Raw genomic sequence first — 21,209 nt, forward strand, 5'->3', positions numbered from 1 at the left:
TTTATGCAAATTAAACAAATAAATAAAATAGAAGAGAAATATACATGTTAAATTTCAAGAGAAGCTAAAAACACAAGAATAAGTCAATTTTTAACCAAAAAAAACCGCGAAGGGAACTGACAAAATATCTAGTTAGTGGGTCTAGGAGTAGCCCATTCGACACTTATAATAAGGTTATCATAACCATAACCATTCAATTTGTTAATTGCTCGCTGCGCGTCTTCTCTACTCACAAAGTTGACAAAACCGAAGCCTCTGCTCGTTCCAGTCTTCTTGTCCAAGGCCACATGGACTCGACTCACATCACCAAACGAACGGAACAAATCCATCAAATCTGGTTCACGCGCGTCTTCAGACAAGTTATTCACACGTACAGAGTTCTCGTTGTTCCTTCTCCTCGTTTCTGAGTCTGACACAGCATTGCTTCTTTCTGCACCTTCTCTCATGCTTGGTGGAACATAGGAAGCAGCCTTCCCTGTGAGAGCTGGCGCAGTCCACTTAGATGCTTCTGTTTGATCTATAGAGGAATGGTTATTTTCAGGGCATCTCGCTGTCCAGTGCTGACCTTTCTTGCCACAGTTCCTGCAGATCATAAGGACCGCACCAGATGTACCCAACTCTGGTGATGCCTTTGTTTCTTCCGCTTTGGTACCTGAAATATCAAAAGAAAATCATGATTACCTAACAGTAGAACCAAGATATTTGTTTACAAGCAACTTAAAACTCGGATAGGACTAATATTTTGGTGACTAATACATAACTTCAGTAGCAAGTTAACTGCTAATAAAACAAATTCGTCTTTAGTTGATCAGATATAAACCCCACAGATCTTAGAACACATACATAGATAAGCACAAGCTTAAACGAAACAATTAATATAACCCTACCAAAGCCGTAAACGTCATATACAAAACCTAAACAAAGTAGTTTGGTCAAAACCCTAAACGTAAGTAACAAGTTATCGTTTTCAGTTGATACAGATATAAACCCTAGCTATATGCAAAAACTTAAGCAAAAACAGTAGATATCCGAAGAAAGAAAACATACCAGACAAAGCCTTGGGACGTTCCAAAAGAATCTCCTCCGTTGAAACCATAGTGAGGCGGCTAGCACCGGTATCATCATCATGAACTGCATCGCCGAACTTAGCCCAGGTGCGCCTCTCCGCGATCCGTTTAGACCTAGCTCCCATGCGGACACATGTCCTGACGATAACCTTGCGGACACGTATGGTGTGTAACCTTGGCCATCTTGTTCTCTTCCGTAAACTTATAATATATAAGTTTCTTTAACCCATTCTTGTCAGGCCCGATAACTTGCTTCGGCGGAAGCAAGAAATCAAGCTTCTCATCGTCCTCCTCCATCTCTCCCCATCGAACCTTGTTCGTTTTCTCCATCATTCTTTCCTTTGTGATGATCATGATTGTTTAGTTTCTGAATGAGAGAGAGAGAAAGATTTTGCCGCTTTATATAGTAAAAAAATAAACCTCAAACATAGTTCTAAATGGAATCGGAATTACAAATAATATACACGTATCTATCTATATATTTATTTAATTAAAACTTTTGTTTATATATTTCCCATAAATATTTTCAGTTATGGTTTATCTTCATTACAAGATATAATTGTACAACATTCAACATTCTAGCTTTTTCCTTAACGAGATTTACTCTCTTTTATTTTTACTGTTTGTACTATGCATAAGTCACATAATTAATTCTGATAATATGTAAGACGACATTTTATTTTAGAACGAACACAAGTGAATGAGTTAGCCAGAACAAATGAGATACTGTTCATTGCTCCTCTCCATTCAAAACCAAAACAGAATCAATTCTTTTTTATTTCTTTCTTGGAGTGGAAGAGGAATCAAAGAAACATTTTGTTATTGTTATCTCCATTGATTTGGAGAAAATATGAAAAGTGAAAGAAACAGGTCAGGTGTGGGACAATGGCTGTTTTTACCCGACAATGGCTGTTTTTTCTTTCTTTTCCCCATCAGATTCTTCAATCTTTGTTCTGTTTCTGAGTTGTAATCTTCTATCGTAAGGTTCTTTCCACACTCAAAAAATGTTCGTACTGAGAGAGAGAGAGAGACAGTCCTATATATTCAGATACTCAGTGACTAACTTACTCATTATCATTTCCATACAATATCGAAAGAATCAATATTCTCCAGCATAAGCTTCCATTATCATCCGCCATGAAAAGATACAACCGAGAGTTGTTGCTCATTATTAGCATCTGCTTCATCGCCTTTGCTTTTGCTGAAGAACTTCAATGCTGTTCAGACAAAACAATCTATGCGGTCCAAAAAGGCAATTAGCTTGTTCAATGTTTGTTAACAAACCTCCAAAAACTATATAATATGTTTTAGTTAACTCTTTTTTTTTTGGGTTGGTTGCAGAGAGACCAGTCGTTAGAGTAACTGATACCAAGGGAGCTCAGGAAATTTCGCAGACGACCAGGGCAAGAGGTGTTTATGGAGGTGATATGAACATACCTAAAGGAAAGAAGAACAGATCCATGGCCTCCAAGACCAAATCTACTTTACTTGCACTATTTCATGCAACAATTGCATCTCTAGCCCACCTTTTCTTCTACTAATACGTAACATATTAGAATGTAAGATCTTAATGTCTTATCAGATATAAGGGTTTTATATTCCAATGTGCATAATGTTTTTGATGCAAAGATTGGAAACTGAAGACAACTTTGAACTGTTCCATACAAATCTAAGTAATCAAAGGTGCATAGTAAGAAGTAAGAACAGAGCATCTTTAGTGAGGAATCAGAAACAGCTGACTAAAAAAAATCACATTACCTAGTAGATGTCTTTGTTCTGTTTCTGAGTTGTAAATCAGTCATGCTGAATCAGTGAGTATGAATTCCACAATCTGAAACCAATCATTTCATTAAATCCTGTCATGCTAAAAGAACGATTAGACACAAGAGAATAAACTTTGGCATCTTAATCTCCTCCACATACATCAACCTCATGGTACAAAGCAAGTTTGGATATTTCACAAGGTAGAAGGACATGTAGTGTTCTGATATCCTGCCTATAGTATGAAATGTGCATAATGATTTGGATGCAAAAATTTGAACTGTTTCATACGATTCCAAGTAATCTAAGGTGCATAGTAAGAAGTAAGAACAGAGCATTTTTACTGAGGAATCAGAAACAGCTGGCTAAAATTACATCACCTAGTAAAATTCATTCTTGCTGAATCGTCCGGTAACTCGACTATGAATTCCGCTATCTGAAACCAATCTATTCATTAAACACTGTCAAGCTAAAGGAAAGATACATGGAAGCTTAACCTCATGGTACAAAACAAGTTAGGAGATCATTCAATCCTGCAAAGTAACACAAATCTACCGTTTCTAACAAAACCCAACCTACTACCATCATATGGCGATAGATATATACAAAAGTCACTTGGAGTATAACTGTATAAGCCAAGAGAAGGAAAGCCTAGAGGGATTCCATATTGTATGAATGATTCTTAGAGATAACATACTGTATCAAGCATTCCAACCTAAGGATAAACAACTCACAGAAGCCAACAATATATAATGTTTACCTTCAATCTTGCATTACACCAAAAGGACTCACCAATCTTTTTTTTGATAACACACAATGTTTTCAAACTCTTTCAATACATGAGTAACGCAAAAGCAACTTATTGGTACAACAACTTAAAGCAACAGTATCAAGAAACAAACAGATACAGAGACATCAAGCGGAGTAGAGAGGGCGTCTGTATTCATCAAAGTACTCTTCACGGTTCTGAAACACAATCACGTAAACCGCATAAATTATCCCAGGGACGTAGCCTAAGATAGTCAGCACCAAGCAAATCAAGAACTCCACCTACAACAAATTAGTGTATAATAAGCTTTCAGGAAACCACCAAAATCAAATGTAAATTGATCCAATCCAGAGAAGCTTCATATTGACGAGTTCGAGATCCAATGTGAGTTGTACAACGTATATATACTGTAGCTATACATGGTTAAATTAAACCAGATAACTAAACCAACTAAACCGGCCATATAATCTGATAGAGAGAGAGAAACTTACAGTGCAGCAGCCCTTCCTGAGGCAAACTCCGAGAGGCGGAAGAAGGACGGCGATTAAGATCTCGCAGAGAATCTCACAGTTGCTCGGCATTTTTTTTTTCAGAGATGAGAGAAGAAGAAAGCTCTTAGATTTTTTTTTTAATCTTCTTTAATGGAGAAGAAGACTTTGACAAGAGACAAAACACGGAACAGAAGACTTGCTGTCACATAGTACCAATCGAGAGCAAGCCACGTTTTTGTTTACTTTGTTACCGCTACGAAGTCAATCACGAGATCTGCACCGTACACTTTTATCGATATTTAAATCGTACGGCTTCAAATTTACATCTCGTGGGTTACTAACAACGAACACGTACTTTATGGTGCAACTTAACACATCAGATCATTATTAGATATTTTTTTTGGTCTCTGACTCGTCCACGTGACTAAACGGGCCTAGTAAAAGGCACGTCTATTTTAGTTCAATCCGGGACCGTAAGCGTAGTAGATTAATCATACTGTGTCGTATAGCTAAGAATATGTGTCAACCACTTGCTAAAAGTAGCCTACAAAAATAAAATCTATTTTTTCTCCAGCATCTTATACCCATAATGTTGAAATCATCACACGAAAAATGAGATTATAACTACTCTATATGATGAATACAACCTAAGAATGAAACAAACTCAATTCAGAAAATTTAAAACTCCGGCAGTACAAATCTTGGCAAAGAATCTGATACATTAGCAGTTAGCACTAGCAGAGTTAGTAGTAACCTTATTTGCAGGAGCGAACGACAAGTTATATAAATATATAACCAAAAATACACAATGTTCACATATCCTCAATACATAAACTTACAAAGCAACTTATTAGGGTACATGAGAATAAGTAAACAGTTACAACAACATATTGATCCAAGTAAATGAACCAAAAAAGGAGTAATCAAGCTGAGTTGAGTGGAGCTCCGAGTTCATGATTGCCTTCACGGTTTTGAAACACGATCACGTAAAGTGCATAGATTATCCCTGGGATGTATCCTAAGATTGTCAGCACCAAGCAAATCAAGAACTCCAACTGCAAAAACAAAGAGAATCAGAGTCAGTATTTTTAAAAAACTAAAATTTCAAGATTCAAGATTCGGTTTTCCAATTGACGATCTCTTAAGAGAACTTACAGTGCAACATCCACGCTTGAGGCAAACTCCAAGAGGTGGAAGAAGGATTGCGATTAAGATCTCGCAGAAAACTTCCATGTTGCTCGCCATTTTTTCTTAGATGATGAGAAGAAGAAACTCGGATGTGGCCTTAAAATGAAGTAGTGGAGAAGACCAAACACTAAAAGACTTAAAGTAGTCGGCACAGAGATCCAGTTAAGAGCAATCCACGGCTTTTATTTTTGGCGCTACGAGATCTGCACCGTTCGTTTTATCGGTATTTATATCGTACGGTCTATGTTACTTGCCGACATCTCGTATTTTGTTATTTTACCTTACCTTGCCCCCACTTCCTTTAGATATTTTCTTTCTCAACTTAACAACACACCAGATCACACATTTTGGATTATATTATTACTCTGACTCGCCCCTAATATGGTTCAAGGATCACGTTATGTGGACGTACGTAGAAAGGTCTGTCTTCAGTTAGATCTGGGACCGGATTGTGCTTTAAACATCGTCGTACCGATATTAAGATACTGATTAATTAGTGGATGCTGGTGTTGCTTAGATGGCAAGCTATAAAGCTACTAACGATGAACACGTAAGTTAGTATTCTTCGTTGAATAACTACAATTAATTTAGCCCATTTATCCTCAAATGTGTATTCACTCGACACTAAAATCCAGACCTTAAGCAAAGACGAGCATAATGTACACTACAAAGGTACAAAGAAAGAAGGGTTTTCACACTGTTTTAAGTATACAAAGATAGATAAAGAACAAAGTGGATATGCCATAGAGGAAGTAGAGTATTTAAACCGATCAACAAGTTGATCAAAATGTAAGTACGTGTCTTGATAAACCAATCACCAGTTCATTCGTCTCTGGGATTCCCCGGTCTTGACATGCGTAAAATAGCCATAGGGAACATGAAATTAGGCTTATTGATCTCCTTCAAATTGTTCAAGCTCGAGGTACACGTAGTTATCTCCTCGCTTCTCAAGTATATACACCCGTATAAGTTCATGTACTCTAGATCCTTACAACCTTCACAAACCGAGGCAAGACCTTGAGCAGTCAATGTGGAGTATCGAAACTCCAAGTGCTTGAACTGAGGCATGTGTCTCGCAATAATCTCCGCCTCCGCATTCCCGTATTTGGAGTATCGAGCCAGATAGTCTAGTGGCGCGATAATTGTAGGCATGTGGGTATTAAGCCGGGGATATTGATTCCGTTTAAGAGTTTTGAGATTCTTGCAGTTCCTCCCCAACATTGTCAAAGAATCGTGAGATAAACCATAAGAGTAGCTTATATCAACTTCTTTAAGGTTTCGACAGTTGGAGGCTATGTTCATCATCGATGCATCTGTAACATTTGGACAGCTCTTAATCCAAAGTACCTCAAGTTTAGGACACCTTCAAATGATATAAGTAGTATAAGAATTATGAGCTAAGCAACCTTCATGGAATCAAAGCAAAGCAAGTCACGCTAGTGATGCGTACCTCTGAGCGGCGTAAGATAGAGAGCGATCTGTACAGTGTCTGATCTTAATCTCTTTGAGACCACCTTGGCTCCGATCAACAACAGATTGGAAAAAGAAATCGATTTTATCCTCAAACTCTGGAGTCCACCAGTTGATCGACTCCGGGAACGATAAAAACCGAGTTTCGAGATCGAAGATGGTGTTGAGTGATGGATCAAAGCATGCGTTCATCCAGCTCTTGCTGACCAGCATCGGTCCGATCCATCTTTCTTCCTGGCTCAGCCGTGAGAAGATGTCGAGAAGACATTCCCGAGTCATCTCAGACCAGTCAGGACAGAGTCCTGAACCCATCTCCACCTTTCCTTGGCCGTCGTTGACTTCCATTAGATTGAAAAACGTTTCGTGGTTTGAGTACACGAATAAGTGTTTAGACTTTATAGAGTTGACGGAAACAAAAATGTTGAAGACTTTTTCATCTTACTCCTACAAAACAGAGCTTTTCAATTTTAGCTTTTTTGTTTTCGTTATTGGGTCATCAGTAAACCTTTCCAGTTTTAATATTCGAGCTTTGAAGATAATCATGGCTAATGTTCTGTCGGTTTGGTGTTTGAGCCAAACGTTTTTGCTTCCCGACTTCGATGAAGAGAATGAGTAAGAAGAGCCAAACAACACATGCGAATTCTGTAATCATCAAATTGGTCCATTTTTCCTCAAATGTGTATTCACTTGACACTAAAATTCAAAGCAAAGACGACCATAATGTACTACAAAGGTATTGTAATGTTTACACACACACACAAAATAAAAATGGGGAATTTAAAGACAAGGCAAAGGAGAAGGGGTTTCAGTTTCACACTGTTTTAAGTATTCAAACACATAGATAGATAACAACAAAGTAAATATGTTACAGACGAAACAGAGCTCCATCACCATTCATTCTTCTCTTGGATTACCTGGTCTTAGAAGGTGTACAATAGCAATGGAAGGATCGAAGTCCGGCTTATAGATCTCCTTCAAATTCTTCAAGCTTGAGGTACATGTGGTTATATCCCTTTTGTTCAAGGATATACATCCGCTTACGTCTAGGTACTCTAGATTCGAACATCCATTACAAATCGAGTCAAGACCTCTAGCAGTCAAAGTGGAGTATTGAATCTCCAAATGCATGAGCTGTGGCATGTATCTCCCAATTATTTTAGCCTCAATATTGCCGTATCTAGGAAACGTAGCCAGATAGTCTAGTGGAGCGACAATTGTAGGCAGGTTAGGACCTAGCCGGGGCAACAAATTCCGTTTGAGAATCTTCAGATTTTGGCAGTTTCTCCCCAACATTATGAAAGACTCGTGAGTTATACCGTAAGAGTAGCTTATATCAAGTTCTTTAAGGTTTAGACAGTTTAAGGCTATCTTCTCCATTGATGCATCTGTAACATTTGGGCAGCTCTTGATACAAAGTACCTCAAGTTTAGGGCACCTGCAAAGCAATGCAAATGGAACATATTGACATGTAAACGATTAGGAACGACGAGATTACAACAAAACGTAATTTGGAAAAGAGTTCCCAAACATAGTTGAAACCAAATATTACGCAATGATGCGTACCTCTGAGCGGCGTAAGAAAGAGAGCGATCTGTACAGTGCCTGACACGAATCTCTGTGAGACCACCTTGGCTCCGATCAACAACAGATCGTAAAAAGGAATCGACGTTATCCTCAAACTCTGGAGTCCACCAGTTGATCGACTCCGGGAACGATAAAAACCGAGTTTCGAGATCGAAAATGGTGTTGAGTGATGGATCAAAGCATGCGTTCATCCAGCTCTTGCTGACCAGCATCGGTCCGATCCATCTCTCTTCATGGCTCAGCCGTGAGAAGATGTCGAGAAGGCATTCCCGAGTCATCTCAGACCAGTCAGGACAGAGTCCTGAACCCATCTCCACCTTTCCTTGGCCGTCGTTGCCTTCCATTAGATTGAAATGGACGTTTTCGTCGTGTGAGTACACGAATAAACTTCAAATGTTTAGACTTAATACTTTATAGAGTTGTTGAAAACAAAAATGTTGAGACTTTTTCAGCTTACTCCTACAAAACAGAGCTTTTCAATTTTTAGCTATTGGGGTCATCAGTAACCTTCCCAGTTTAAATATTCAACCGAATCAATTGAGCTTTGAAGTTAATCATGGCTAATGACTTCGATGAAGAGAATGTGTAAGAACAGCCAACAACACATGCAATTCTGACAAGAGTTGTCACTTATGACAAGAGTTGTTCATATGTTTTCCTATGTTGGGCATATGGATCAAACCAAACCTTATAATAATCTATATATACTTGTAAAGCATATGTGCACATTGAGTTATATCAATATATCAAATCCTATATTATTATATCAAATCCTACTTTACATATTAAGAACCTTAAACACTTAAAGTTAAAGCCACTGGATCTTGCCATGTAACCTTCCTCTTCACTGCTCTATGTAACTCTTTCTCCACATCTCCGCAAATCGGTAACTTTCTCTTGTTGTCATGTAGATCACTGACTCTGTTATCAAGCATTGCATTCTTCATTGCTTCCGCGACCATATTCTCACCATTCACTTCCCGCTCATCTTCTTCTCTCTGCAACCAAAACGCAAACAAAACCCACAAATAACAGTCAGTAAGTTCTCAAGACTCTAACAAAAAAGGAAGACACTAAAAATAACAAGAGTTGTTTTGGCTATACCGAGATCTGGTTAAGGTCAAAGCCCGGGACTTTGTTGGTGACAGAAGTGTTTCCCTCTCCGTTAAGGTCAGGAAGTGAAGTCAAAGTATCCTTTCCTCTGCTCCTTTTTAGCTTCTTTTCCAAGTCACGACTTGCATTCTTAGCCAATGCTTCATTCTCATTGCAAATTGTATCCTTCTGTTTCAAATCAAAACAAGGGACAGATGCTCTCAGACTAGAGTGCTTCTTTCTCTCACCACCAGATTCTGACAATCTCAACAACTTTGGAGATGTTACAAGAGTTTGGTCTTGCTTCAAGTGTTGGTATCTACGTCTCAAGAACCTACCGTTTCATTCCATCAAACACTCAATAAGCCAATGAATGTACAAAAACACGTAAATTCATATGAAGAAGATCAGAGATTATAATTATTACCTAACTTCTGCCTTGAGAGACGATCGTTTTTGTTTCACCATCTCCAGTTTCCTTCTTTTGACTTCCAAGTCCTGAGAGAACAACAACAACAACAAAAGAGAAGCAAATTTCAAAACTTTTTAAAAACAAATTCCAAACCCAAATTAATGACAAAGCATCAGATCACCAAGATCAGCAGATCCAGAGGAAATCAAAACAAATAAGAAACCCAGAAAATTTTCAAATTCAAAACCCTAGAAAAATCAATTACCTTTTCCAACTCCAAAACCTCCATAAGGGTTAGTCGGGCATTGCCAGCAGAGGAGTTCATCGGATCTGTTCAGTGAAATCTGGGAATCACAGATTGGAAAAGACACCAAGCAAGCGAGAAAGAGAAGAAGAAAGATAAAAGAGAGAGAGAGATGAGAAGAAGGAAGAGAGAAAGGGCAAAGGGATTAGGTTTAATGGTGGTGGTAGTCTTATTCCTTTGTATATGAAACCATCACTCTGACCAAAAGACTTAAAGAAACCCCAAAGAAGCCACCACATAATTGATTGATTTTGGGTGCCCATTAACAACAAAAATCGAAATTGAACAAAAAAAAATTAAAAATTTGGATTTTCCTTTTTATTTCTTTTCTTTTTGTGAGAGAAGTCTGTCTATGAGACAACCAGACAAGCACCAGAGAAAAAAACTAGGATTAGTAGTGATTCAAGATGGAAAAGAGAAAGAAAGAATTGAGAAAAAAAAAAATAAAAACTTTTATTTCTTTTTAACTTTTTGTACCCTTTTGGAAGTTGCAGAAGAGCAGGCATTGAAATGCTGACCAAGTAAACAAATAAAGGTTCTTCCTTTATTGTATTGTGTTTATGATTTGGTTCATTTCTTTTGTGAGGTGGATTTGATAAATTGGGTAGAGGAGATTTGAATTAAAAAAAGGCACATATGGGTTACTGAAGAGATTAAAAGAGTTGATATGGTTGGATATGTATGTAAACATTTATCTAGAGAGAGGTTGTAAAGATATGGGGTTGGGTTTTGGACAAACAGTGAAACAGGAGAAGAAGAAACTATGGAGATTGGTCTGGTGTGTATCATGTGTGTGTATATGTATGTGTATATATATATATTATTTTATATTATAATGTATGTGTGTATTTTTGCATATGATATTTTTGGACCCATCGTTGAAGATGACCATTATAGCCTTTCTAATCAACTTTTCTTTTATTTTTTTTCCAACTAAAGTCAATAAATAATATTCGAGAGAAAAATTGGTTAGTTTTCTAACTTATATTTAGAAGTCAAAAACTAAAAAAAAAAAAAAAAAATGCTTTAAGATTTTCTGGTCAATTGTCCTTAATATTTAAATTTCTATATCAAAACTAGGGTGTCTAAGAGAGGGTATTCAAATGAGGATTTTGAAAGATGTTGGGTTTCTATTAAAATCATATGTTGTTCAATTTATGATTTTTAAATTACTTCCCAAATCCAATGTTGTTCAATTTGGAATTTCTATAAAATCATTTAAAAATTACTCACAGTATCTTGTTATTCAATCAATAATATATAAAAATCATATAGAATCAACTGTTATTCAAAATTTAACTTTTTCTTAATAGAAAGTAAAAACACAGATAATAGGAGACTTTGAATACATTTTTACATTAGAAATCCAATTAAAAAAATCACACCTTAGAAGATGTTATTTTGAAAGATTTGTTTTCTGAAAAATAAATAGTCAAAACATGTTCCTATGTGGCATGAAGGACATACGTATAAGACTTCCTTCTCGTCCCGTGGTACTGTAACATGACCAAATAAGTCCAGTGTCTGTGATCACTAATAACAATATATATAGCAAACAAAGAACTGTAAGAAGATGCGAGCCAAGCTGAGGAGATTTGTCAAGATTATTATTATTACCAAGTTGTTGAGGGTATGAAAGTATCTCTGGAGGTTTCTGAAGACCTGCATCCTGCAATGTCATTCTCGTCATATAAATCTCTTAAAATCATCTAATATATTCCTTTAAAATCTAACCAAATCACAAACTACTTTTCCTTTTAAAAAATTGAAAACCTAACAAATCCATCAAAATATCCTTAAAACTATCAAAATCCAAAATCTCTTAAATCCCATTAAATCCTCCAAAATCCCATTTGAATACCCCCTAAGAATATTAATCGAACCGATTAGAAAAAACCTAATATTTTTTATTATTAATTTGGAGAAAAAATTTTGAATTTAGTTTGAAAGTTTTTTTTTTTTGGTAGAATAGTTTGAAATTTTATTGTGTAACTTTAAATATGATGATAACTTTAAATAAAATGTATTTTAGTAAAGTGATCAACATAATTAGTTACACAATAAACTTTAAACATTTTCTGGTTTATTAATTAGGTTTATCTCCAGATGAACCGATCTGATTTCGTTTGTGAATTTACACGTTAAAACAACTAAGTAAAACAAACTTATTAATTAATTTTTTATTTTTATTATAATTTTTTATTTTAGCGAAAGCAGATGACGATAATACATTGAGCTAACATTATCTTTTTAAGACACAGAGAACGGACATATCATACATATACGTGCATAAACGAAACGCAGATGAGCTTATTACTTACCTTACTTTTTAACTTACTAAAACAAAGGTAATAAAATACATATAATAAAGAGAGGTGGTTCGTCTTCTCCTAATTAGAGAGAGCCATCTCAAGATTCTCCATCTCTAGCCTCCTCTTCCTCTCCATATCAAACTTCACCTTATTCTCCCTATGCACCTGAATCTCCTTGTCCAACTTGGTCAGCTTAATCTTCATCTTCTTCTTCTTCTTCTCATTCATCTCCATCTCCATCTCCAACTCCAACTTCTTCTTGTCATCCTCGGACGCCCTGAGTAAGACACTTGGGAGCACATAGCCAGTAGTAGTGCAGAGACGCTTTCTTTTTATTACTATGTCTCCCGGTTGCGGCTGATTACGTTTACCTACAAGATTCATTCCTCCCATGTTACATCCATTTAGATTAAGCGCCTTGTCTACTACACAACTTTTTCCCCTAAGATATATTATAGCTTCAGCTGGAATGCCAGGGAGAACCAGAACTTGCCAGACCTCTCCACATGAAGAGAAATGATCACACAGCGCCATCTGGAGATCAATCTCAGGAAGCGAAGTGTCATACCCGGTAACGAGGACCCGATGTATTTTTGCTTGGTTAGCAGCACAAGGAGGATCCATGTATTCTTTCTGCAACGGTGCAGCCTTAACGATTGCAGTCCATCCTCCCACGTCAGTTCCATTGAGTTCCAATGCCTTTTCTTCGGCACCTTCTCCGACCAAGCACATGTAGGCAACACTCTTAAGGATACCCTTTTTATAGTCTCTGGGAACATAAATATGTCCGACCCTTCCGCATGAAGAGAAGTGTTTCGTCAGCGCGAGCTTGAGAGCATACTCTCACGGAGCCTCGTGTCATATCCCTCCACCGATATCGTCGTCCGGGGTATGGGTTTGGGTTTCGGAGGGTCTGCAACAACAACACGGGCGTTCAAATCCAGCGATCTCAGACCTCTTCTGATGCCAGCAGATCCTTCCATGGTGATCAAAGTTGACAAGAGCGGCTGCGCTAGGGCTCCAAAAATTTTTCTTTTTCTTTTCAGATCTAGGGATTCTGGTTTCAACTTATTAATCTTAATTTAATAGTAGCAATTTTCCATATTAAAATTGAATGATATATAGGAAATCAAACTTGAATAAGGAAATTACGTGGATTATTACAAAATTATATCAACTACACAAAAAAAAAAGAATAAGGAAATTAGAAATCAGAGCCCTAACCTAATACGAGTTTAAAAGGGTTTTATGCTCTGTTTCTTCTCCACAAAGATTATAAAAACTTCCCCTATTGACAACGATTCTGAATTTAATCACTGACTACCGCAAAACCCTAAAAGCAAACCATTGACGACAATCTCCGAGATGGAAGAAGAGAAACCCTCGACGTTGCCGTTCGCAACAAGTTTTGATCCTTCAAATCCACTAGGGACTCTGGAGGAACTCCTTGACTTTATTGCGCAAAAGAGCAACTTTCTGATGAAAGACACGGCGGAGAAGGAGATCGTCACTGCTGTTACAGCCGCTATCACCAAGGAGAGGCAGAGGAAAACAGAGAAGGAGAGTTCGGAGCCAGAGACGACTCCGCCACAGGAGGAATCTGGAGAGAAGATGAGCAAGAAAGCAGCAAAGAAAGAAGCGGCGAAGCTAGAGAAGTTGCGCCGCAAGAAGGAACAAGAAGAAGAAGAAGAAGCCTCCCGTAACGCAACTTCAACGTCTCTCGAAGATGACGAGTACTCAAGTAACTACGGCGACGTGATTCTTAGCGGGTCACCGGATTCGAAAGCACAAACGTGGAGAGAGGCTGTTGAAGGAAAGGAGTGGACCGACGTTAGCGATTTGGTTGGAGAGATGGTGGGATCAGAGGTTCTGATCAGAGGCCGAGTGCACACTGTTCGCTCAACCTCTAACAAAGGAATGTTTGTGATCTTGAGGCAAAGTGGAATCACGGTGCAATGCGTGGCTAAAAAATCGGAGGAGACCAAAGTAGGCGCCAACATGATTAATTTTCTCAAAGATCTGAGTGATGAATCCGTTGTTGAGGTTATTGGTGTTGTCTCTTTCCCCAAGGTTCCCGTGACCGGAGCCACACAGCAGCAGGTTGCTTTCTTTTTCTTCACCTTCGAATTCGTTTTGATCTATTAATGTGACATAAAAAAAGACATTAACTCTGTGTTATAATTGCAGGTTGAAATTCAAGTGAGAAAAGTGTTCTGCCTCAGCAGATCCTTGCCAAAGTTACCACTCATTCCGGAGGATGCTGCTAGAAGTGAAGCGGATATCGAAAAATCCGAAAAGGTAGATAGAATGATGTTTTAAGATTTGTTGGAACTTGCACTACAATAGGTGTTGTGAATTCTGATAAATAGTGTTTTTATATCTTAGTAAGAGCTGGTTGTTTCCGTGATTATTACAGGATGCGGCTAAGTGTACGACCGGGCGCGGCAAACGATATGTTCGTATCCTTCAGGACACCCGTTTGAATAATAGGGTGCTTGACCTCCGAACACCAGCTAATCACGCTATATTCACCTTAACTTGCCGTTTTAAATATGTAAGCTCTTGATCTCTGCAAAAAGATTTTGTTATGCAACATGATTTATCATTTGTAATGCTAGTTTTGTAGGTAAAGTATTAGTCTAGTACTCTAGATATGTTCTATGCTGTTTAGCTAAAACATAGCTCTAACTATTTTTGTAGACGTTCGCGGAGTTGCTATCATCCAAAGGTTTTATTGATATCAACACACCGAGAATATTGGGTGGTAGTAGTGAAGGAGGTTCTGCTGTATTTAAATTTGACTACAAAGGGAAGCCTGCTTGTCTGGCTCAATCTCCTCAGCTTTATAAGCAGATGGCAATATGTGGTGACTTTCCACGCGTCTTTGTGATTGGTCCTGTTTTCAGGGCAGAAGACTCGTTCAGTCATAGACACCTGTGTGAATTCACTGGTGTTGATGTGGAGATGGGGATTCAAAGAGACTATACCGAAGTAAGTTTGTGCTCTTATAGATATATGTATAATATCATTTCCTCTCAATTTCAATTACCTTATACGCTATCACTGCTGTTTCTGCAGTTAATGGACCTGGTGGACCACTTATTTCTGCCTACATTCACTAAGATAAACGAGATGTTCTCTAAAGAACTGGAAACTGTCAGAAAGCAATACCCATTTGAACCTTTGAAGGTAACAATATGAGCAATTTAATGAATATTTAGAAACTGAGTTTTTGTATTTTATTGAATTCTGATAATTGGCACTAAAATGCAGTTTCATGAAAAAACATTGAGGTTAACGTTTGAAGAAGGGATTCAAATACTCAAGGTATGATCATTGACTTTTCTTTTGCATCTAACCTATACTTGAAGGAGTTATGCGAATGGACTATAAATAAAATTTGGTAATCGTAATGTGTTGACAGGAAGCTGGTGTGGAGATTGATCCTTTTGGAGATTTAAACACAGAATCTGAGAAAAATCTTGGCCAGCTCATTCGGGAAAAGTAATTAATCCACCACTTTTTTTTCATAGATATGCTTAAATTTTGTGTATCGCAATTGCAAACTTGCTCTAACACTATATATGATGCTCTTGTTTTCAATATAGGTACAACACAGACTTTTACATACTGTATCGCTTTTCCACTTGCGGTTAGGCCATTCTACACAATGCCCTGTGAAGATGATCCTCGTTACAGCAAATCCTTTGATGTCTTCTTGAGAGGTACATCTTTTTTCAGTTATATTTTCCTGCTTGTTTCTTTACCTTACGTTTCTTCCCACCAATTATGTTTACTAAATTTGTACTAGGCGAGGAGATCATATCAGGAGGACAACGTATCCATGACACAGAAATGTTGGAGAAACGTGCAAGAGAATGTGGCATTAATGTTGAGACAATATCTACATACATCGATTCATTCAGGTAAAATTTCAAACCCGGACCATTATATAGTAGTATTTAAGAGATCCTAGAAATTGATTATCATAGTTGTTCACTAAGCAACATGCATGGTTGACAGATACGGTGCACCTCCACATGGTGGATTCGGAATGGGGCTGGAGCGAGTGGTCATGCTCTTTTGTGGACTGGACAACATCCGTAAAACATCCCTCTTCCCTCGGGACCCTCATAGGCTTGCACCTTAATATATATAACCAAACAACAATGTTATTACTCTATTCATTATCTCTTTTTTTTTGTCAGCATAGTACAAGATCAGCATAGTATCTCTATTCATTATCTCATTCTGTAGAATTTTTAAATACCCTATTCATAAATAGAAAAATCAAATTATTTTTTCGTGACATGGAATCCAAATTTCTCTTCTTTGATCAATTAAAGACCGACCAATTATAAGATCATCTCCACTGATGATGCTTTAAAATATCTTAACAGAACGTTTTAATATTAACACAATTAAAATTAAAATTAAATTAAGATACATATTCCCTCCATTTTTTTTACTTGATGCAAACTTTATGAATCAAATTTTCAGTTTTACCCCTAACTTTTAGCTTATTAATTATTTATATCAAATGAAATAGTATATTAATGAAAAGTAAAATAGAAAATTTAATTGTTTTCTTAATATGTATGTAATAAACTTAAGATTCGATGATAAGCTAAGTCCTTTTAGAAATTGTTAAGCAATTATGTGTCAGTTTATTGTTAGAGAGTCTTGAGAACTTAATGTCCTGATTTTTTACTTGGAAGTGAAGGTAGAAAACTAAAAACAAATTGCTTTTGAAAACAAACAGTAACGATTGTGAGTACTTCTTTATTTTTAACGACATTTTCTTTAACCAAAAATCTAAATGATCAATAATGCTTTCTATAGTGACTTTTTTTTGCGAAACTGATTTTTTTTTCTTTTTAATTTATCGAAATCAATTAAGTACAATAATATACAAAGGTCTAGTTATATTAATGAGAATTTAATAAATAAATGGTTTTTTTAAGTATTATATATTCAAAAGTTCAAACAAAAAAGAAATCAACACAATTTCAGAAAAAATGTATATACAAGTCCAAGTTATAATAAATTGACAAAACAATTCAAAATAAACAAAGGAAGGTTGATAATTTTTTAAAAAATAGACACCTAAGCAAGTTTATAAATGATTTGAGATGTCAATTTTCAAATACAAATTATATACCACATTCAATTTTGAAGTTTGGAACTTAAAAAACAATTTGAAATTTGAATGATGCCAAAAAAAAAATTGAAATTAAAAAAATAAGACACAACAACAACTCTAGATGGCGTTGTGCTAGGTAAGTACATTGACCATTTGATTCTAGTAAGTGGAACTCGATGTCTTGACTCTATGATGAATCCACTTTATATATATATATATATATATATATATATATATATATATATCAATTCTAGTTCAAGTCTATTTTGGACCTCTTTTGTTGATTTTTTTTTTTACTTTTATTGTAAGTTTGTAACTAATATAACTAGGAATTGGTTTAATGGGATGCTTTAACTTATTTTCTGCATCTTTTTAGCTAACTATACATGATTAAAAGGAAGTAGAGGAAATTGAAAAGGATATGCAGCGTACACAGATTCGGCAGCTCCGGTGGTAACATCGGCTAGGGCGTCGGCGGAGAAGCTACCAAACGAGTATAGAGATCAGTTTCGACTTAGGGTTTAGAGAAGATTGATTTTTTTTTTGGTGTGAAGGGTTTAGAGAAGATTGATTATAGAAAAGCAAGGTACAAAAAGGTAAATATACAAAACTTCCGGGTAAAAAACAGAAACGAGAATTGCAGATGAGACAAAGGTGAATTGTGGTACATGGGATGGGTATGGGATTTGCACATCTGCTGCTGCAGTTGTCAGAGTTTTTGCTTTGAGCTTCTTCTTTTTTGTTTTTTTTTTCAAAAAGTAATTATTACTTATATCTTTGTCAAACGGTATTTTTACCCTTATTCGTATATCTTAATTATTTTATTGTTTTTGGGATAAAAAAGTCGTATACATCTCCAAAAATCTTTTAAAACAAGTGCTACTTTACTTTTGTCTCTCTAGCTCTCTCTCTTCTTAAAAAAAAAAAATATAATACTAGGTGAATTCACGCGCTAAGCGCGGATTATTGTTTAGAAATTTGTTTTAAAAGAAATTACCTTGCTTTTTATGTTGTCTATTCCTGTTGTTAATTTTTGTTATTTTGTGTGTTTTTATGTAGATAAAAAATTAAGATATATTTAGTTACAACTTGAATAGTAAGATTCATCTTTGACTCAAAATATCAATTTTTTTTTCATATATACATATGATTATTTCTACACCTACAAAAACAATATAGGATATAGTGACACACTTCTATGCAATTATGTTACTTATATGGATAATGCTTCAAATTTGCTTAACTTGATTCTAAAGAAACAATTTCTTATTCTATATATTCTCTCATGTTCTAGTACTAAGCTACATGCATCATGGTAGGCTTTTGATTAAAATCTGGATTGACATAATTTAAACAACATATGTATAACTATAATTACTTATTTGCTTCATGAGTTTTCATATGAAAGAGAAAAAGAAAGCTAAAACTAAAAAGTCATTTCAGTAAACATTCTTAGATCTCTCACTTTGCATATATGAGAGTGTGTCTTGTCTTGAATTTATTGGTACGTCTAACGTCTCCATGTCAATGTTACTAACTTACCATAATGTATTAAATTGAATAGAGAGAAGACCATATACTTTTTTTTTTGTTTTGACAACAAAAGATAAGCTCAGAGGAGCCAATTAGGTGGAAAGTTGTTTACATACAAAACATGGTGCGGAGTTATACGCGCCTTACGCACTAAAGCGTCCGCGTACATTCAAATTTCTAGAAATAAGAGATAAAGAGAAATAAGTAAACTCCTCCCTATCAATTTTGATATCGGCGTCGAGAAAGCCGACCAGTCTTGAGGAGAAAACACCATCTTCACCAAGTCTGAACAATCAATATAGAAAGCCACGTCCTGGTAGTCATGTCCAATCATGCAACGTATAGTCCAGATGAAAGCTTCTACTTCAGCATGTAAGGGGGAGAGACTTCGTCGGAAATTGGTAGCTCCCATAGTGTGCGATGAATCCTGAGACGCTGTACAAAGCCATCCTGCACCTGCAAACGTGTCACCAGCCTTCCAAGATCCATCAACGAAACACCGATGACACAGATTCATTATCTCATTCTGTAGAATTTTTAAATACACTATTCAGAAATAGAAAAATCAAATTATTTTTTCGTGACATGGAATCCAAATTTCTCTTCTTTGATCAATTAAAGACCGACCAATTATAAGACCATCTCCACTGATGATGCTTTAAAATATCTTAACAGAACGTTTTAACATTAACACAATTAAAATACATATTCCCTCCATTTTTTTTTACTTGATGCAAACTTTATGAATCAAATTTTCAGTTTTATCCCTAACTTTTAGTTTATTAATTATTTATATCAAATGAAATAGTGTATCAATGAAAAGTAAAATAGAAAATTTAATTGTTTTCTTAATATGTGTGTAACAAGCTTAAGATTCAATGATAAGCTAAGCCCTTTTAGAAATTGTTAAGAAATTATGTGTCAGTTTATTGTTAGAGAGTCTTGAGAACTTAATGTCCTGATTTTACTTGGAAGTGAATGTAGAAAACTAAAAACAAATTGCTTTTGAATAAACAGTAAAGATTGTGAGTAACTTCTTTATTTTGAACGACATTTTCTTTAATCAAAAATCTAAATGATCAATAATGCTTTCTATAGTGACTTTTTTTTGCGAAACTGATTTTTTTTTTCTTTTTAATTTATCGAAATCAATTAAGTACAATAATATACAAAGGTCTAGTTATATTAATGAGAATTTAATAAATAAATGGTTTTTTAAGTATTATATATTCAAAAGTTCAAACAAACAAGAAATCAACACAATTTCAGAAATAATGTATATACAAGTCTAAGTTAGGATAAATTGACAAAACAATTCAAAATAAACAAAGGAAGGTTGATAATTTTTTTAAAAATAGACACCTAAGCAAGTTTATAAATGATTTGAGATGTCAATTTTCAAATATAAATTATATACCACATTCAATTTTGAAGTTTGGAGTTTTAAAAAAAAACAATTTGAAATTTGAATTATGCCAAAAAAAAATTTGAAATTTAAAAAACAAGACACAACAACAACTCTAGATGGCGTTGTGCTAGGTAAGTACATTGACCATTTGATTCTAGTAATTGAAACTCGATGTCTTAACTCTATGATGAATCCACTTTAGAGTTGGTAGAACATATCCTCCATACTAAATCATATATATATATATATGTATCATATAAGCTGAAATCATATAATTAAAAATACATTTAGCTACATATGGTTTTTTAACATAATGCATATCAATTCTAGTTCAAGTCCATTTAGATCTCTTTTGTTGATTTTTTTTTACTTTTATTGTAAGTTTGTAACTAATGTAATAGTAAAATTTACAATCATAATATAATTTAGCTATTTTAATTTAATTTAATAATTTTTTTTTTTTTTTGACCTCAAAACCCCATACTTTATTAAACTTGGTGAAGAAGGTTGGTTTCAAGTACCAACCACTCCGGAACCGGGAAAAGAGCCATTTCATACCCGTACACAATCCGAAAGTACGAATTGCTACCTGTACAAATAAGGAGTGCCAATTTATACATTTACCCTAAGACATTTCAAATTTCATACCTATACTCACAAAATTGAGCCAATTTC

At 35.6% G+C, this 21,209-nt stretch overlaps 7 protein-coding genes and 1 pseudogene across 8 annotated transcripts; 1 reads left to right on the forward strand and 7 right to left on the reverse strand.

The window, feature by feature from the left end:
* Positions 1-8: 8 nt before the first annotated feature.
* LOC104730240 (uncharacterized) lies at positions 9-1,111 on the reverse strand. Its single transcript, XM_087479774.1, has 2 exons — positions 1,048-1,111; positions 9-652 (listed from the first exon to the last, which is right to left on the reverse strand). Exons 1-2 carry the CDS (start codon positions 1,094-1,096, stop codon positions 129-131), a joined length of 573 nt encoding a protein of 190 aa, XP_087335900.1. The 5' UTR covers positions 1,097-1,111; the 3' UTR covers positions 9-128.
* A 2,447-nt stretch (positions 1,112-3,558) lies between these two features.
* Positions 3,559-4,270, reverse strand: LOC104730243 (PMP3 family protein At4g30660). Its single transcript, XM_010449385.3, has 2 exons — positions 4,089-4,270; positions 3,559-3,878 (listed from the first exon to the last, which is right to left on the reverse strand). Exons 1-2 carry the CDS (start codon positions 4,176-4,178, stop codon positions 3,744-3,746), a joined length of 225 nt encoding a protein of 74 aa, XP_010447687.1. The 5' UTR covers positions 4,179-4,270; the 3' UTR covers positions 3,559-3,743.
* A 576-nt stretch (positions 4,271-4,846) lies between these two features.
* LOC109127871 (PMP3 family protein At4g30650) lies at positions 4,847-5,348 on the reverse strand. The gene is made up of 2 exons (XM_019233347.2): positions 5,244-5,348; positions 4,847-5,143 (listed from the first exon to the last, which is right to left on the reverse strand). The coding sequence occupies exons 1-2, from the start codon at positions 5,331-5,333 to the stop codon at positions 5,012-5,014; spliced, it is 222 nt and encodes a 73-aa protein (XP_019088892.1). The 5' UTR covers positions 5,334-5,348; the 3' UTR covers positions 4,847-5,011.
* A 523-nt stretch (positions 5,349-5,871) lies between these two features.
* On the reverse strand, positions 5,872-7,210 carry LOC104730245 (putative F-box/LRR-repeat protein 19). The gene is made up of 2 exons (XM_010449389.3): positions 6,727-7,210; positions 5,872-6,639 (listed from the first exon to the last, which is right to left on the reverse strand). The coding sequence occupies exons 1-2, from the start codon at positions 7,089-7,091 to the stop codon at positions 6,099-6,101; spliced, it is 906 nt and encodes a 301-aa protein (XP_010447691.1). The 5' UTR covers positions 7,092-7,210; the 3' UTR covers positions 5,872-6,098.
* A 200-nt stretch (positions 7,211-7,410) lies between these two features.
* On the reverse strand, positions 7,411-8,784 carry LOC104730244 (putative F-box/LRR-repeat protein 19). The gene is made up of 2 exons (XM_010449387.2): positions 8,310-8,784; positions 7,411-8,181 (listed from the first exon to the last, which is right to left on the reverse strand). The coding sequence occupies exons 1-2, from the start codon at positions 8,672-8,674 to the stop codon at positions 7,641-7,643; spliced, it is 906 nt and encodes a 301-aa protein (XP_010447689.1). The 5' UTR covers positions 8,675-8,784; the 3' UTR covers positions 7,411-7,640.
* A 222-nt stretch (positions 8,785-9,006) lies between these two features.
* On the reverse strand, positions 9,007-10,937 carry LOC104730246 (uncharacterized). Of its 2 annotated transcripts, XM_087478238.1 has the most exons (5): positions 10,616-10,925; positions 10,100-10,488; positions 9,850-9,920; positions 9,435-9,756; positions 9,007-9,328 (listed from the first exon to the last, which is right to left on the reverse strand). In XM_087478238.1, exons 2-5 carry the CDS (start codon positions 10,157-10,159, stop codon positions 9,125-9,127), a joined length of 657 nt encoding a protein of 218 aa, XP_087334364.1. In that variant the 5' UTR covers positions 10,160-10,488; positions 10,616-10,925; the 3' UTR covers positions 9,007-9,124. The 2 variants fall into 2 exon arrangements, with proteins under 2 accessions (XP_087334364.1, XP_010447692.1); XM_010449390.3 differs by having other exon boundaries at positions 10,100-10,937.
* A 1,591-nt stretch (positions 10,938-12,528) lies between these two features.
* Positions 12,529-13,387, reverse strand: LOC104733051 (nucleolin 1-like). Its single transcript, XM_087478823.1, has one exon. It carries the CDS (start codon positions 13,180-13,182, stop codon positions 12,529-12,531), a length of 654 nt encoding a protein of 217 aa, XP_087334949.1. The 5' UTR covers positions 13,183-13,387.
* Positions 13,388-13,925: 538 nt separating this feature from the next.
* Positions 13,926-16,600, forward strand: LOC104730247 (aspartate--tRNA ligase 1, cytoplasmic-like; annotated as a pseudogene).
* The last annotated feature ends 4,609 nt before the right edge of the window (positions 16,601-21,209 follow it).

Source organism: Camelina sativa, chromosome 12 (assembly GCF_030686135.1).
Source record: "Camelina sativa cultivar CO46 ecotype springtype chromosome 12, ASM3068613v1".
NCBI classification, from domain to species: Eukaryota; Viridiplantae; Streptophyta; class Magnoliopsida; order Brassicales; family Brassicaceae; genus Camelina; species Camelina sativa.

What these genes read in the sequence shown, in the direction of transcription:
- LOC104730240 (XM_087479774.1), bottom strand. Translation starts at nt 1,096, where the DNA reads ATGGTTTCAACGGAGGAGATTCTTTTGGAACGTCCCAAGGCTTTGTCT. An exon ending in ACGTCCCAAGGCTTTGTCTG is followed by an intron (nt 653 to 1,047) that starts GTATGTTTTCTT and finishes TTGATATTTCAG; the next exon opens with GTACCAAAGCGGAAGAAACA.
- LOC104730243 (XM_010449385.3), bottom strand. Translation starts at nt 4,178, where the DNA reads ATGCCGAGCAACTGTGAGATTCTCTGCGAGATCTTAATCGCCGTCCTT. An exon ending in TCAGGAAGGGCTGCTGCACT is followed by an intron (nt 3,879 to 4,088) that starts GTAAGTTTCTCT and finishes AATTTGTTGTAG; the next exon opens with GTGGAGTTCTTGATTTGCTT.
- LOC109127871 (XM_019233347.2), bottom strand. Translation starts at nt 5,333, where the DNA reads ATGGCGAGCAACATGGAAGTTTTCTGCGAGATCTTAATCGCAATCCTT. An exon ending in TCAAGCGTGGATGTTGCACT is followed by an intron (nt 5,144 to 5,243) that starts GTAAGTTCTCTT and finishes TTGTTTTTGCAG; the next exon opens with TTGGAGTTCTTGATTTGCTT.
- LOC104730245 (XM_010449389.3), bottom strand. Translation starts at nt 7,091, where the DNA reads ATGGAAGTCAACGACGGCCAAGGAAAGGTGGAGATGGGTTCAGGACTC. An exon ending in CTATCTTACGCCGCTCAGAG is followed by an intron (nt 6,640 to 6,726) that starts GTACGCATCACT and finishes TATCATTTGAAG; the next exon opens with GTGTCCTAAACTTGAGGTAC.
- LOC104730244 (XM_010449387.2), bottom strand. Translation starts at nt 8,674, where the DNA reads ATGGAAGGCAACGACGGCCAAGGAAAGGTGGAGATGGGTTCAGGACTC. An exon ending in CTTTCTTACGCCGCTCAGAG is followed by an intron (nt 8,182 to 8,309) that starts GTACGCATCATT and finishes ATTGCTTTGCAG; the next exon opens with GTGCCCTAAACTTGAGGTAC.
- LOC104730246 (XM_010449390.3), bottom strand. Translation starts at nt 10,159, where the DNA reads ATGAACTCCTCTGCTGGCAATGCCCGACTAACCCTTATGGAGGTTTTG. An exon ending in AGGTTTTGGAGTTGGAAAAG is followed by an intron (nt 9,921 to 10,099) that starts GTAATTGATTTT and finishes TTGTTCTCTCAG; the next exon opens with GACTTGGAAGTCAAAAGAAG. An exon ending in TCTCTCAAGGCAGAAGTTAG is followed by an intron (nt 9,757 to 9,849) that starts GTAATAATTATA and finishes ATGAAACGGTAG; the next exon opens with GTTCTTGAGACGTAGATACC.
- LOC104733051 (XM_087478823.1), bottom strand. Translation starts at nt 13,182, where the DNA reads ATGTGCTTGGTCGGAGAAGGTGCCGAAGAAAAGGCATTGGAACTCAAT.